Source organism: Alternaria arborescens, assembly GCF_004154835.1.
Source record: "Alternaria arborescens strain FERA 675 chromosome Unknown contig_2, whole genome shotgun sequence".
NCBI classification, from domain to species: domain Eukaryota; kingdom Fungi; phylum Ascomycota; class Dothideomycetes; order Pleosporales; family Pleosporaceae; genus Alternaria; species Alternaria arborescens.
Window position 1 is genome coordinate 114,724 of NW_021167857.1, and position 15,002 is coordinate 129,725.

Below are 15,002 nucleotides of genomic sequence, written 5' to 3' on the forward strand. Positions count from 1 at the left end.
TACCGCCAACAAGCATACTCATTCGGACCGCGTACAACCTTGATCTTGGCCCTGCAAGACATTAGCTCGCTATCCATAACAGGCAACACAACGCTTCTGCCCCGCTGCTGACACAGCTTGTCCTTCGCGACATGAGCCTCCGGCCTCGCTTCATGAGCCTACGAGATGCCGAGGCTAGCCAACCGGTTAAACAGTAAGCAGCAATGAAGGAGACGAGCCTATGAGACGCTCTATACGATCAAGATACACATTTGACTTCATCTGTTCCGCATCATAGCACAGCCGCTCCTAAAATCGCACGCAGCGCTAGGCTAAAACTGTCGAATGTTAATGCAAATACTCTGCATTATCTACACGACATGGTCAATACTGTCCAATGCGAAAAGTGTTTGCCATGTCTTCACTTACTCCAAGAGTTAGAGGATGTAGAGTAGCTCACTGGCTGCCTGCTGTACCACTGTGTGTCTCCCATGACATGGTCATGGATCAAGTGTCTCAGTCAAGTCGAACCTCTCCGCTTCCAAGTCATCTTATCACGGTCCCTAAGCGTGATAGTGCTATGGAACGGATGTCAGGGTCCAGCGCTTGTAGATCCTAGCGGACACTAGCAGCCCTACAGGAAGCACGGCTGGCTTTAGCCCCGCTCCCTTGTCAAAGCATAACCGTCCAGACCTATCGTACGATGTAAGGCCATTATACATGTGCTAAGTCTGAACGAGTGAGATATCTGGCAGATCTCGGGGAACCACGATGGCTTCCGCCTACTCCATCTGAAGTTGGCGCTTGCTAACGTACAGACGGCCCCCGAAACATTAAGATATATCCAGGATACACTGTGGACCCGCAAGCATAAGTACATGCAGCCTCCGGAACGTCTCGTATCTTGTTAGATCATCCAGGTGTACAGAAAGTTACTCTCAAGCTCTGTACTGTGTTTCCAAGCGGATCCGAGTTGGCACAGAAGACACCACCACCACCATCACCACCACCATGGCGCTGACTGCGTAGCCGTCTCGCGTAAGCTTCCCAACACGAATCAGAAGACGAGCTACGTGTTTCGGACCCGATCTAAGGCGTGTTCCTTTTAGTATCCAATAGGCTTACGCCTCACGTTCGTCAGTGCGCATTCTGAAGGTTTTCTAGAAGGTGACTCCCTCCGCTTGGACACTGGGGAAGCTTCGGAGATCTCCAAGCGCCAGAGCCTCATCACCGCCTGACATAGGGCTGCAGATACGAAGGCTTGTGCTAGAGGCTTGGAGAGGCTTTGTTAGCGGCTCTTTCCTGCTGATGTCTACACCCGTTGTCGGCTAGACAGCCATGGGAGTCTATACAGCCACTCATCAGCCTCTCTTATTCCCAGACAAGGAGTGATGTCACCGGGCACAGACTCTCACACTACGTCACCCATGCAATACTTCGTATCCCATTGGCATCTAGTCTTGAGCACTGACCCTATCCGACCTACATGTCCTTTCTAGAAGGCAGAAGGCACGGGCTTCTATGCATGTCATTCGTGTTGCATTTGCTACACACATTAGCGAGCTTACACAGTGTACGCCCTACAACTCGTCACTCTCGCATATGCTGTACAAAGATTAGCACGATATTGCCTGTGTGGCTTGTATTCCGTCCTTCAGGGCTAAATGCCCGTTCAAACGCATAGATACAAACTACACATCACAAAAAAAAACACTTTTCCACTGTGCTAGAGGACTTCAGGTAACAGCAGGGAGCAAAAAGAGAGTTTTTGGCTAAAGATTTATATTCTCTACAAAAGTGCTATAGGCACAATCTCCTTCCCTCATATCATAACTACCCGTATCATATGCACTATTATGCATCTTGTTTCACATCAATCAACATGTAACATCTCACAATAAGCTGTACGATAGGTTTACAGTTAGTAGTTGCGTGGTTGGGGATGAGCTGTATATAGCAACGTGTATACATAATGCATGGCAACATCACCTTTGTGAGCTTCGTGAACATGAGCGAAGCATCACAGAAGGGAAGAATGAACGCGGATGTGCAGGAGAGCTACTGGGCCTTGGGAAAGAGTGAATGCATGAAGCAAAGGTCGATCAAAGGAAGGATTGGGCGCAAGGTCTAGGTCCGGGTGTATGGTGCGGTGGTTTGGGCGACTGACATCGTGTGGTGGGTTGTTTGCTAGGGCCAATGCTGCATAGGTAGGGGGATCCAAAGTCCGAGTAGGGTTTTGTGGCCTGGATGTCGCAAGGAAACCAATACAGGGGATGGCGCAACGGCTTGTTGCTTGGAAATAGTTGTCGCAGGGCGCATCGACAAGTGCTTCGGGGTCGATGTTGTTGCAAACGGGGCTTACCTTCACACTTCACCTCGACACCACTCATCTCCATGTGGGCCAACGAAGCTGAACATCTAGATGTTCAAATGCTACAGATGATTAGCAGGAAAACTCCAAAACTCCTCCCATTTTGGGTTCCTTTAACGCCTTATCGCTATGCAAGACAACAAAAAAACTAGGGGAATACTTTATAGTGTCCACAGACCGCTGCGTCGCTTGCCCATGGGGTAAACAAGAAGGGCAGCCATGAACAGACCAACAGTGATGCCGATAGCAATCTGGATCATGGACGCAGCGACGTTGAAGACGATTGCGTTCAAGCTGTCGGTTGTGGTCTGCATTACGTCAGTGATAAGTTTGGCCGGGAATGAAGAGGTGCTCACGTCGGCCGCTCCCCCTGACCCTTTAATTAGGGCAGATGCTGTTTGAAGAGCAGAGTTGATGCTTCCACTCGATGCAAGAGAGCCTGGAACTTGGACGTATACTGCAGGCAGGAGGACGGCGGCTGCAACTCCGTGACGCAACCGGCTGTAAAGGTTTGCCAGAACACCGATGGTGAAGGCGCCGAAGGTGTAGGCGATAGGCGCTGACGACGAGAACTTCATTCCGGCGTAGAAGTTGACGATGTAGCCAGCAAAGGCGATGACAATCATAGCTGGCATCTGCTTGTACTTGGCCTGCACGGTAAACGTCGTGAAAAAGACGTAGAGCGGGACCATGAGAAAGTTCCAGTAGGGGTTCATCGGGCTTTGGCACTGAGTCGAGTTGGTAGCGTTAGAGTCGATGGCGCCATATATAGCGGTACCAACAGTGATGCCGTATCCAAGAAAGAGCGAGTAGATGATGGCGAAGACAAGTCGGATGGAACCTGGTACGATAGCGCGAGACTGAAGCTCGAGGGCTGAGCTAAGCACCAACCACCCGGGAAGGATCAGGGCGATGGCGCTCTGTGCAATAGCCGAGAAACAAAATAAGTTCCCGTTGTTAATGCTACCAAACGCGCGTGCAAGGAAGCTCATGAGGATCGTCGCGGTGATCTCGAAAACGGTGCTGTATGTCTTGGATAGAGGGGCGATGACAAGCTGAAGCAAGCCTAGGACGATTCCAAGGACGAATATGACAGGCATGTCGATGGGGCGGGCCTTGAAGAAACAAGAAACTGCGGCGCTCGCCAAACCATACATCAGTACAGTCAGCCACCGCGGGTGACGGTCCTTGGCATTGATGACCTCGTCCAAACGAGCGAGAGCTTCATCTAAGCTGATAACATCGTGCAAAACCTCCTTGTAGATGTCGTGGGTGTCCTTGAGCTTGCCAAGGTTAACTCCCTGGGCGGTACGAACAATCTTGACTTCAGCCGTGTGAGTGAGGTTGTCGTCAAAGGAGATGATCATGCAGCCGGGGATGTAGAGGAATTGGCTGTTGATCTCAAGGACCTTGGCGGTAGTCGCGAGGTACTCTTCGAGACGATGTGTAGGCGCTCCAAAGAGCATGAGGGCGCGGCACATGCGGATGATGTACTGTTGTCGTTTGAGAATGTTGGCTACGTGGATCTTAATCTTGGCATCCTGATCTTCCTTTGCCTTCCAGACTTTGGCGATGATGTTGTTACTGCTAGTTCGCCTGTGGTTGCGTGGGCGTAGGGGGACATCCTTCTTTTCGTCCTTAGGGTTCGCCAGCTTGGCTGAAGCGCCGATAAGAGTGGCCAGTGTTTCTGTGGACTGTATGGGCTTGTTCGCGTTGTACCATTTCCGCTTTGGGGTGCAGGCGCCTGAAGAAGATCCGGGCCTTTGTGAAGGTGACGTCTCGCTGACTTCTGATGATGTGTCTGTGTAGCCACGCACAGGTGTCTTGTAGGCTTGGAGGAGTTGGTAAAAGACGCCTCCGTTGGCGTTACCTGTAACGGTGTATGCGCCATCAGGGTCCACCTCACTCAATGGCAGAGCATTGAAGTTTTGTGCGTTGAGCTCACCAGCGTTGTGCGCGTTGAGAAGTTCTTCCGCATCGACGGTGTGCTGGTTGGTAGTGATCTCGTTGGAACCGGACTCGCTAACGCGGCTATAGCTACGGATTTGTTCGAGCGGCGGCGGAGGGACTTCAACATTGGCAGAGCTGTTGAATCGTACTCTTGTCTTGCCTGTTGCTTGTTCGGGTTGTACGGAAGGTGTCGGGTATGTGGGTGGTATTTGCTGCATCTCATGCTCGTCGACGTGGGTGTGCTCTGACGAATTGGTGGAAGAGGGCTCCATTGCGACAGCTATAGCGTGGGAGAGTGTCGCGATGTTGTAGTACGGTATTTACTGAGATGAAGAGAAGAGTCGAGAGGAGTCGTCACGTTAGAGGCGTCATGAGACTTGAATACTACGGCTGCCAGGCGTCGGCATTTCTCCGTTGCGTAATTGTCGTCGGACCGGTACACCCAAAATACATTTGCGTTTGGCCGCGACTTGGCTGTGGATCCGGAACGAGGACCACCGGGTAGAGGCGATCAAAGGGGTCGCCGAAACAGGAAGCACACTTGCACATGGAGCCCAAACGCGTCGTCGTGGATAAAAAATGATGCAACGCCGACGTTCGAGAGCGACACCATGTGTCAAGGAATTGCTCTGATTGGCGCGTTCCCTGACTAGAACAAGTCCGTTATATCCGTGCCATCTTTGAAATATGGATCTTTGCATCAGCTTTTGGAGAACAGCGCGCATCCCCGAGCTCAACATTGTCAATCCCCATGGGGCGTGCGCATAAGCGTGCACTCAATCCCTCTGTTCTTTGGTGGTACGTCGGGTGAATAGCAAGCGCAGGGACTGTCGAGTCATCGTGGCGGAAAATTAGGTATCGTCACTTGACTGCGATCATAGCGCAACATCTCTCCGGACCAGCAGCGCGGTACGGGCTATACGTCTGGGTACGAGCTTTGACTAGCATGTACCTCGTTGGCTTCGTCCATAGATCTTCAGCTTTTCGAGGATCACTATGCTGGAGACCATGACGCATGGTGTATTAGTCAGCCACGAACGTTCTATCGTATTGACGGCAGCCACATATACTCTGCTTCTACGTTTTGAAAACCACTCACTCAAGCGATACGATCACAGATGATATCACTCGTTATTATGCTGTATACAAGTTCTGGAAGCTTTCTTGCCATGCGTATAGCTCATGTCTGGAGACCAGTTTAGTCCAGCTTACGCCAAGGTCTGATAACAGTATTGAAGGGTCGAATCAACAGTCTTTCATGTAGGACAAGATGTCATGTGGCTACACCTGCGCCGCTGCTGGGATAGTCAGACATTGTTATGCACGCCCTGTGGGCAACATACCAGTTGAACTCGCTATTCTTCATAGCATCCTGCTGTTGTTGAGGCTACTCATTTTCCTCTTCTAGGCACTTTGTAGAAGAACCGTCAGATCTAACATCGACACGCACGCAATCGTGATGGTGAGTATGCAAAAAGTCTGCGTGACTCACGCGGCAGCAGACCGCGGTTCTATTATCCCAGGGAAGTCCGGAGCAGCCGCGGCTTTCAAAGCAGTTAAGATTCATCAAAAACTGCTCCAAGCAGGTATAGAAGTTGTCGACAATGGGCCTTCGGGCTACCATGATACGTCTCCACAGCTAGACGTGCTCGAAGAAACCATGACTTACCAACCAAGTCCCTTCGTACCGCACGACATCCGCAACAGAGCTGATAATCTGGAGCTCCTTCGCAAAGTACGACGGATAATGACCAAGAACTTCGACCAAGAGCCCAATGCCTTCCAGTTAGTTCTTGGGGGCGAGTGTTGCATGATTGGAACGGCTACTTTGCGAGCATGGTTAGTAGTGTCCTGTACAGATTGGACGTGAGACATACTGACTTCATAACCAACTTCTAGACTATGACACAGCTCATGGGACCGTCCTGGGTCACTTGTTGATTCAAACACCGACCCTGTGCTCACTCACGACAAGCTCTGTAATGCTGACAACACCGTTTTCTTCGGGACAAATCTCTCCCACTCGGGGAACAAAAATGAGCACCTAGCCTATCTTCACGACGAGCATTTCAAAGTTTTCTCGTCACAGGCGGTTGCACTCGATCCGCAAGCACGTGCGCGTGATGCTTTGGAGCGTAAACACAAAGCTATTTGGGTTCATCTGGACGTTGATTTCATCGATCCAGGCGAATTTCCTCTGGCAAATGCCCCCAACTTCACAGGAGTGACGTTTACGAACATGATGTTAGCCTTGGATGTACTCCTGGCTAGCGAGAACGTTATTGGGTTAACAGTTGCAGAGGTCAATCCAGATCATGATCCTGGCTTGGTACTGACGAAGAGATTGACCGAAACAATTCTGGCTATGCTTGCGAGAAGAAGATTCTCATAGAAGCCTAAAAGAGTCCAGAGCTATGGCGAGACACTCGGAGATTTGGAGATGGTATTGGCATGGGCGAGTAGGACTGTCAGGTTTCGAGGCAGTCCAGCGCTATTCTATTATGACAGCATCTATCGTCTGGGTTCATACACACAAGCAACTTCTTCATACATCTCTGCGCTGACAGGCAATCTGATCCTGCCCCTTTCTGTGAACCCAGCTTTCTGATAGAAGGTCTCGGCTGCCTGAACAGTACTATCCAAGCATGCCGGCACACCCTCTTTGTCGCACAAGTCAAGACCCCAGCGCAACAGCATTGAACCTATGCCCTGGCGAGCATAATCAGCCGACACAGCGAGCCACGTGAGATCTTCAACACGAATTAGTCCGTTGCAAAGTTCATCTTGCCGAGTTCAGCATGACCTACCATAATGCGGCCTATCTCCAATAACCTCACGCGAAACCTTTCCAGCAGCTGCCAACCAGGGCCTCAAGACACTCCAATCCGTGCCCCCTGGCAGCTTCCAAGCCGGCGGTTTCCAAGCTGTTCCTTCGGTCCTCACAGGATGACACCATACCGCGTAGCCTACAATTTTACCTTGTTCTCCCGTTCCAGCCTCATCAGTGTGTCGGGCGACGAGGACCGTCATGTTAGGATCATGCATGTCAGCCGTGAACTTTTCTTCTACACTGCCTTGGAATGCTGCCCAAATAGCAGGGGTGGGATAAATGGCTCGCATGAGGACGTTTGAACTGAAGGCTTGGACATGGAGGGCGGCGATGTGAGGTGCGTCCTTGGGTTCTGCGGATGTGATGGATATGGCCATTGTAAAAGATGCTTTGATTTTTCAATGGATGGATGATGTTCCTTGGCCAGAATTCAGATGTTTGTTGTATTGGTTACTCTACAAGATTGTGGCGCGCATATGTGGAACGTGGCTGGGCTCCATTCGATAGTTTGGATGGGTCATGGGGTAACACCCGCGCTCGTGTACCGCATTCGGTGCACCCACGAGCGACTCAGCTTGAGCAAGGACAAGTAAGAAACGGAGCAGAGAAATTCAGTCTTGCTGCCCAAGTTCGCCCAGGCAGAGGAACAGAGTCGTGTAGTCCGTGGTAGGCGAGCGCACAGCTTCCTACCTTGCCCTTGCTTTTTAGTCATTTTATTTTGCACCGAGAAGGCGTTTACAAGGGAAGAAAGAAGATTGCATGTTGGCTAGAACGGGCTGTTTGTTCTTCAAAGGGGGGACGTGAAAAGTTGGATTACGAAGAATGGCTCGTGCCTCTACCATGAAAATCCGTCAAGAGCGCAATGCGCCGTGAGACTCATATATCTTACCACCACCGCGCTCCAAAAATCTTGGGCGCGACGCTGCTCGACTTGTTCCCAGCTACTAGATCGATCCTCTGATGCCCCTTGACATCCACGGCAAGCGTCTCATACTCGTAATCATTCTGACTTGGTCGCTTGGTCAAATGCACATGTACTACACCCTGCCCCAACGGACCTTCGACATAAAACTTGAAGCGCAGATGCTCTGTGCCCCACTTGTCTGTCTCTTCGGTACTGCTGAGGTAGCGGTTGCGCGCCCATCGCGACCAAGAGCCTTCGCCAAATGCAGCAATTTCAGCACCGGGGCCGAGGAGTTTCTGACATCGGGCGTCCTGGCGTATCATAGTTGTCGCGCGGTTGAAGTAGGCGGTCTTGGAGGAGGGACTGAAGACATCGGAGAAGAGAAAGTAGCCAACGCCGCCCTTGATATGTTGTTAATGTTGCGCTCGCAGAGAGAGGCGGGGTGAGGGGAAACTTTACTGTTGCTACTATGCCCACCAGGACTACTACCAAGTTGAAACTTTGCTGTGTAGTCCGCACTGCTTTTTCGCCTGGTGATAGCTCAGACCATCGGACTTGGCCCGTGTCGCCTGTCAAGGAAATGGATTTCCTCTGTGGTTTTGGCGGCGGACTGCTCGTCGAGCTGTGTGTAGCTTGTGCATGGTGGGTAGTGGAGAAGGCGATGCGCCCGATATGCGCTCTCCGCTGTGAGGCATGTATGCGTGGCAGGACGAAAGTTGGACGCAGTAGTGCAATCGCTTCGGTAGGTTTGTATATGGCAGCCATTGTGACTGTGGTTGTTGTGTGTGAATTGTGACGTTCAAGACATGCGATGCGCCGATGCCGATGCGGAGCGGAGCTCGTGTGACGCCGGAGGTGAATGCAGCCGCGGCTGCAGGTTCCATGGTCGTGGCGGGCCGGTTCCTGGACTGAACCTTAGTTTTGGCATCGACAACGCTCGCTGCAGCAACTCTCAGAGCCGACTTTTGCTTCTTGAGCACAATTCCACGCCAGATCCATACCACAGAGCACCGCTGAAGGCGGAAACCCGGCACGATGAGCTCAAATAAGAAGAGTAGCCTCACCGGCTATCTCCCCGATATCCTCATGGCAGCTGCTGCAGTACGTCCCTTCCCACGCATGCGCCGTGTCCTCTCCACATCTGCCCTGCTCTGCCCCTCACTGTCCTGCAAAGCACCTTCTGACACTTCGGTAGCCTCTGATAGCCTACTTCGTCATTCGCAACCTCCTCACACGCCTCGACCCTGAGGCTCAACAAAAAGAAGAAGCCCGCGCCAAAGCCTCTGCTGCGACGCGTAAACTCGACGCCATCCTTACAAGCAAGCGGCGGAAAAGCTATGGCGAGTACGATAGCGAAGACGACGACACAGAATCCAGGCCCAGACGGCCGAGGATACAGGACCTCAACCTGAGCACCTACGAACAGACGATTGCCATGGAGGTTGTTGCGCCTGAAGAGATTCCCGTGAGCTTCGAGGGTACGTCACAAGCTCCTTCAAGCTTGGCCCTTGGGCTGTAGCATCTGGCGCATGCCAATTGGCATGCTTGAAGCCCTGGCGCAATGGAGAACTAACACCTCGCAGATATCGGTGGCCTCGACTCGATAATCGACGAACTCAAGGAATCCGTCATCTACCCCCTTACCATGCCCCACCTCTACTCGCACTCTTCCTCGCTCCTCAGCGCACCCAGCGGCGTCCTCCTCTACGGTCCTCCCGGTTGCGGAAAGACTATGCTTGCAAAAGCCCTCGCACACGAATCGGGCGCCTGCTTCATCAACCTGCACATCTCGACTCTGACAGAAAAGTGGTACGGCGACAGCAACAAGCTCGTTAACGCGGTATTCAGTCTGGCAAGGAAACTGCAACCAAGCATCGTCTTCATCGACGAGATTGACGCAGTTCTCGGACAGAGGAGGAGCGGTGAACACGAAGCCAGCGGCATGGTCAAGGCCGAGTACGTTTACACTTCTCCAATAGCGCCCCATTCAACTTGCGACCAAGTCAAGACTAACCCTTCCCCAGATTCATGACCCACTGGGATGGCCTCGCCTCCAGCACCTCCTCCGGCACATCGACTCCCCAGCGGATATGCATTCTCGGCGCCACAAACCGCATCCAAGACATTGACGAAGCCATCCTCCGTCGCATGCCCAAGAAGTTCCCCGTTGCCCTCCCTTCAGCTACACAACGCCACAACATCTTCTCTCTCATCCTACGCGGCACAAAAATCGACCATCAGAACTTTGACTTGAACTACCTGGTTCGTGTTTCGGCTGGAATGAGCGGTTCCGACATCAAAGAGGCATGTAGAGACGCGGCCATGGGCCCGGTCAGGGAGTACATCAGGAGGAAGAAGGCAGACGGCACCCTGAGGAGCAGTAAAGGAATGGCCCAGGGCGATGTACGTGGACTGCGTACAGAAGACTTCTTTGGTCGCGGAAAGGGCCTGCGAGAAATGGAGTCCGTTGACGATACACGCGAGGAGATGAACGCACGCGTACGCAGCACAGTGCACACTACATCTGAGGAGTCCGTGTCCGAGGAAGCGAGCAGCAGCGAAAGCACAGCAAGCGGCGAGGACAGGTTCCGCGATTCGGCATACCAAGGCGCGGCCAACGAAGAGGCAATCGTGCGGTAAAGCTAGTCTTCTGCCCATGTCTGGCATGGGAGAAGTATTTGTAAAATGTTTGTACATTTTGGAATGTTACCAAGACGACACGAACGTATATATGGGCGGCGTTACTATCATGGGCTAGACATACGTCTCCAACAAGAGAGGCGATACCACGTCACATCATATCATGTTACAACAAATCAATCACAACTTTGATCATGACATCTGCTTGCTAAACGTCTATATCTTTGTATCATTTTCCGTTACCGTACGTACGCTACGTGTAGCAACCACACGACAAAAAGCCCAATTGCAGCTAGAATGCATCCACTAACCACGGTACCACTTTACTTGCACACCTACTTCTCCTCCTCGCTCTCTTCTTCCTCGTCATCCTCTTCTTCTTCATCTTCCTCTTCCTCTTCTTCAGCATCTGCAGCAATCTCCTCGTCCGCGTCCTCTGCCTCTGCCTCGTCTTCTTGAATCAAAAGATCCTCCACAGTGCCTCCTTCCTTCTCCAATCGCAAGTATTCATCCCATTCAGGGAACATCTCGGCGTCGCCCTCGCCGTCCTGGGGTGGCGCGCCAAGGAGTCTAGCAACCTTGGTCTTGTTCTCCTTCTCCAGAGACTCCTTCCATTGCTTGACAAGGCCAGCCGTCGCGCTTGGCTTGTACGTTTGGGAGAAGAGGACGGCCTCGGCGAAACGGTTGGTCTTGACGAGTAGGTCGATACACGCCTGGACATCTCCGACCTGCCATAACGCAGAGAAGGCTACGTTATTTGCTGTGGCATTCTCAGCCAATTCAGCAAGTTCACGAAGACCGGCCGTGTCAGACGTCGCACTGTAAAGCAGAAGGAGAGAGCCGAGATCCTTGGCCTTCACAAAGCACTCTTGTGCGAGCTTGACATCCCAGTTTGTGAGGGCAGCATCGCCGACAGTCTTCCACTTGTGTTCTGTGTCTTGCTCGCGAGCAATCTCAACAGCCTGCTGCAAATCGCCAAGAGACAAGGCAAGGTCGAACCGGTGTTCAGGATCGGTGGCAACCTTGAGCGCCATTTCCTTGTAGCCTTGACCTTCCAAGAATCGAGCAATCTTGTTGTTTTGGTCTTTGGGCACAGAAGGAAGCGTCTCCTCAGCGGCTTCCAGGTCACCTCGGAGGATAAGCGTTTGGTATTCCACAACTGCCAGAGACAGGGCGAAAGAAACCACGTTGACATCCTTGTCGGCGATATAAATCCTGGAATCACGGGGTAAGTACCCAAGGACGTAGTGTGGTGAGTCGAAGTGAGAGATGGTGTATGTTTGATCGCCAACAAGGTAGTTCAGGCGGTTGGTGCTGTTTGTGTAGATGAAGCAGTCTCCAACCCAGGTACCAGTGCGAACGCTGTTTTGTCATTAGCTTCAAGGTTTCAATCATGTCTTCTTTGAACATACCTCTCGTTGATGTCGCACACAACCTCGAATGCAGATTCGGCGCCGTCCTCGTCTACTTCGCCGTTTTGCACTGCCTCCAGGTAGTTCTCTCTGGAGTAGCGTAGCACGTAGAATGTGTCTTCTGTAGCCAAAGTGACCAGTTCCCCGCTCTCAGACCAGTATACACTCTTGGGTTCGACCTCTATCCGTCGGACCAGAGCACCAGAGTCCCAGTCGAACAGGCCAATGCCACCTTGACCCTTCACACCAAGGAGTACGCCGCCACTCAAGCCGTCGGCTGAGAAGCCTACATTCAGGACACTCCGCTCCTTGAAATTGCGGAATATCTTGACACTGGTGGAGGATTCCCGGATGGCGTAGTCTTTGTCATGTTCTTTCGAGGCCCAGCAAAAGTCAAGTGCGCTGCCGAAAGCTTGGTTACGAAGAGCAAGCGCAGTGTAGATGATGTATTCGCCATCACCGCATACTGCGACGAATCTTCCATTGGGCGAGTGCAGTAGTGCCTGCGGGTATAGCTCGGTTGAGCCAAGGTCCTTGCTGGGAAGAGAGAGGCGCTCTCCATCCTTGAGCTGATCGCTGCCCTTGATCACCGAGGTGAGGATATCGTTGTTCTTCGCCCAAAGCAACTTTCCGCTACCATCCATGCTGACTGCCGGCTCTTCGCGACCCATGGTAATGACGACAGCGCCGTCATCGAATCCGAGCGCGACACCATTCCTTCCTTTCTGGTAGGATACGCACCATGCGCGCTCCAAGCCATAGTTTAGGGACTGCTCCAACCGGTATGTCGAAGAGTGCCAAATCTTAATGGTACCATCTTCAGATCCAGAAATGATGACAGGGAGCTCGGGATGGTATACAGCGAAGCTGACGTTGGAAGTATGGCCTTCGAGTGTCGCAATCAGCGCCTTTGTGGTGTAGTCCCAGACCTTCACCGTCCGGTCATCAGAGGTTGTGAGAAGGTATGGCTTGTCTGACTGGGGGTAGTAGTCGATGAAGTTGACACCCTTGGTCTCGTGCGCCTCGAGGGTAAAGTTGGGGGTGGAGCTGCCGAGCGACCATATCTTGACGGTTCGGTCGAGACACGCAGAGGCGAATGTGTTTGGGTCCTTGGGATTTATCGCGATACCCATAACATAGTGTTGGTGGCCAGCGAATTCTTGGACACCTGCAGTGTGTTAGCATACGCCATGATGTGTGGCACAGCAGGTCCACATACACTTCCATGACTTGTCCCAATCCCACAGCTTTATTGTCATGTCATCCTGAAGCTACATTAGCTCGATCCTTGTGTTGTTGGAAATTGTTACCCACACTGGCGGTAAGGACGAAGGGTTGTGTTGGGTGCACAGCAATTGCGCGAATATAATCGGGATGCGCCTCGAAAGATGTGACCTTCTCCGAGGTGTTGTAGTTGTAGACGCGCAATTGGAAGTCATCGGAACCTGGACGGCCATGTCAGCCTCTCTTCCTGAGGATTCGGGTGTTTGGGCCCTTACCTGCTACTATCCAATTCTTCCTCGCGATGAAGCGACCGGCGCGTACGGGTACATCGGTGAGCTCGAAGGTCTTGACGATGGATTGCGATATGTACGACCATATGTGGACGTGGCCTGCTTCCGTCAGCGCTCTGCCTATGTTGGGGGTTTCCAGCTATGCATACCGCTATACAAGGTCGTGAGAATCCATGGCTCGGTTGGATGAAAGTCTTTGGTCAGGTTTAGCGGCGAATATCTTGGGTAGAGGTGCTGTTCCTACCAATGCCTATGATATGTCAGTTTACCCTCTGGCGGTTGATGTGCGTATGTCGAGTCTGCTTACCTTTGACACGCTCCGACCGCGCGAAGAGCTGCCTCTGTAGTCACAGTCGAGTTAGATTCACCCTTGTATCGAAAGATATGCCATAGCGCATTGGTGCGTACCTTTACGTCCAGACGCATTGTTGTAGCTTAGGTGTATATGTTGCGGAGGGGTGGATTATGGGAACGTGGCTTTAGTAGCCAGTCCACAAATGCGCAGGCAGACGCCGAAGGATTCGAGGATACGGGAATGGGTATCGCTTGCGTATATGGTCGACAAAGAGGAAAAGCTAGTCACGGGAAGAGTTGGCGTCTAACTGCCTGTTGTCCTCCGCAATGTGTTCGATGTTCGGCGGAGCTGCGCCAAGACACCGACAGGGTTCACGTCGCTACTTCCCAACAGGGCATGTTCGGAAAACCATCGATGGCAGACGAAATGCGAACAATACCGCCTCCGCTAGCTGCACGGTTGTAGATCAGAGGCCAGCAGAGGAATCACAAGGTCAACGTGTTACCGATGCTCAACTCTAGTTGTCCATGAGCGTGACGGCCACAGAGGGCCTCGAAACCTCACGCCTTCTCTTCACGTACATTGGTAATTCTCAGCGAGTAAGTAGATTTTTTCAATTCCATCCCTACAACTATATACTCGGAACATCAGCCTCCCCACAAGTGCCCCTTGCGCTGCCGCCTATGCATGCACGACGCATCATGAAGATTCTGACTACACCCCAAACCTTCCACCCATGGCAAATATGGCCATTCCATATATCGACAAATCGACGACAGGAAGAAAAAAACGGTCTAGCTTGTCCGCAAGCATAGACTGGTATCTTAGAAGAGAAATACAGTGAAAGGAGAATATATGTTAAAGTATAGTGTGTAAGTTTATGGTGGTTTGAGCGAACGTGTTGGAATGATAGTGACGAGAGAGAGATGGTTTGCGGCTAAATCCTGTCAAGATACTAGCTTGGATGAGGTCGGTACAATAGATGGTCGTAGATATGAGACAAAGCGTGTTGCCGTGGTGTAAACACATCGGAAGGCTTCCCATCATCAAGGCGTGCTGCTGAGCTACTCACGTCCGGTATATAGTACAACCGCACAGTCTCAGTGA

The 15,002-nt window shown here is 51.9% G+C and overlaps 5 protein-coding genes across 5 annotated transcripts; 1 reads left to right on the forward strand and 4 right to left on the reverse strand.

Annotated features, from left to right (window-relative positions):
* Positions 1–2,511: 2,511 nt before the first annotated feature.
* On the reverse strand, positions 2,512–4,572 carry AA0111_g852 (Uncharacterized UPF0442 protein; the record flags this gene model as incomplete). The annotated part of the gene is made up of 2 exons (XM_028654976.1): positions 2,512–2,658; positions 2,707–4,572. The coding sequence occupies 2 exons, from the start codon at positions 4,570–4,572 to the stop codon at positions 2,512–2,514; spliced, it is 2,013 nt and encodes a 670-aa protein (XP_028511466.1).
* Positions 4,573–6,811: 2,239 nt separating this feature from the next.
* AA0111_g853 (hypothetical protein) lies at positions 6,812–7,507 on the reverse strand (the record flags this gene model as incomplete). Its single annotated transcript, XM_028654987.1, has 2 exons — positions 6,812–7,050; positions 7,108–7,507. 2 exons carry the CDS (start codon positions 7,505–7,507, stop codon positions 6,812–6,814), a joined length of 639 nt encoding a protein of 212 aa, XP_028511467.1.
* Positions 7,508–8,015: 508 nt separating this feature from the next.
* AA0111_g854 (hypothetical protein) lies at positions 8,016–8,799 on the reverse strand (the record flags this gene model as incomplete). The annotated part of the gene is made up of 2 exons (XM_028654998.1): positions 8,016–8,435; positions 8,494–8,799. 2 exons carry the CDS (start codon positions 8,797–8,799, stop codon positions 8,016–8,018), a joined length of 726 nt encoding a protein of 241 aa, XP_028511472.1.
* Positions 8,800–9,069: 270 nt separating this feature from the next.
* On the forward strand, positions 9,070–10,674 carry AA0111_g855 (hypothetical protein; the record flags this gene model as incomplete). Its single annotated transcript, XM_028655009.1, has 4 exons — positions 9,070–9,135; positions 9,230–9,512; positions 9,618–9,990; positions 10,059–10,674. 4 exons carry the CDS (start codon positions 9,070–9,072, stop codon positions 10,672–10,674), a joined length of 1,338 nt encoding a protein of 445 aa, XP_028511604.1.
* Positions 10,675–11,009: 335 nt separating this feature from the next.
* Positions 11,010–14,026, reverse strand: AA0111_g856 (Coatomer subunit beta'; the record flags this gene model as incomplete). Its single annotated transcript, XM_028655020.1, has 7 exons — positions 11,010–12,036; positions 12,087–13,254; positions 13,306–13,351; positions 13,401–13,531; positions 13,586–13,699; positions 13,750–13,820; positions 13,908–14,026. 7 exons carry the CDS (start codon positions 14,024–14,026, stop codon positions 11,010–11,012), a joined length of 2,676 nt encoding a protein of 891 aa, XP_028511470.1.
* Between the last annotated feature and the right edge of the window lie 976 nt (positions 14,027–15,002).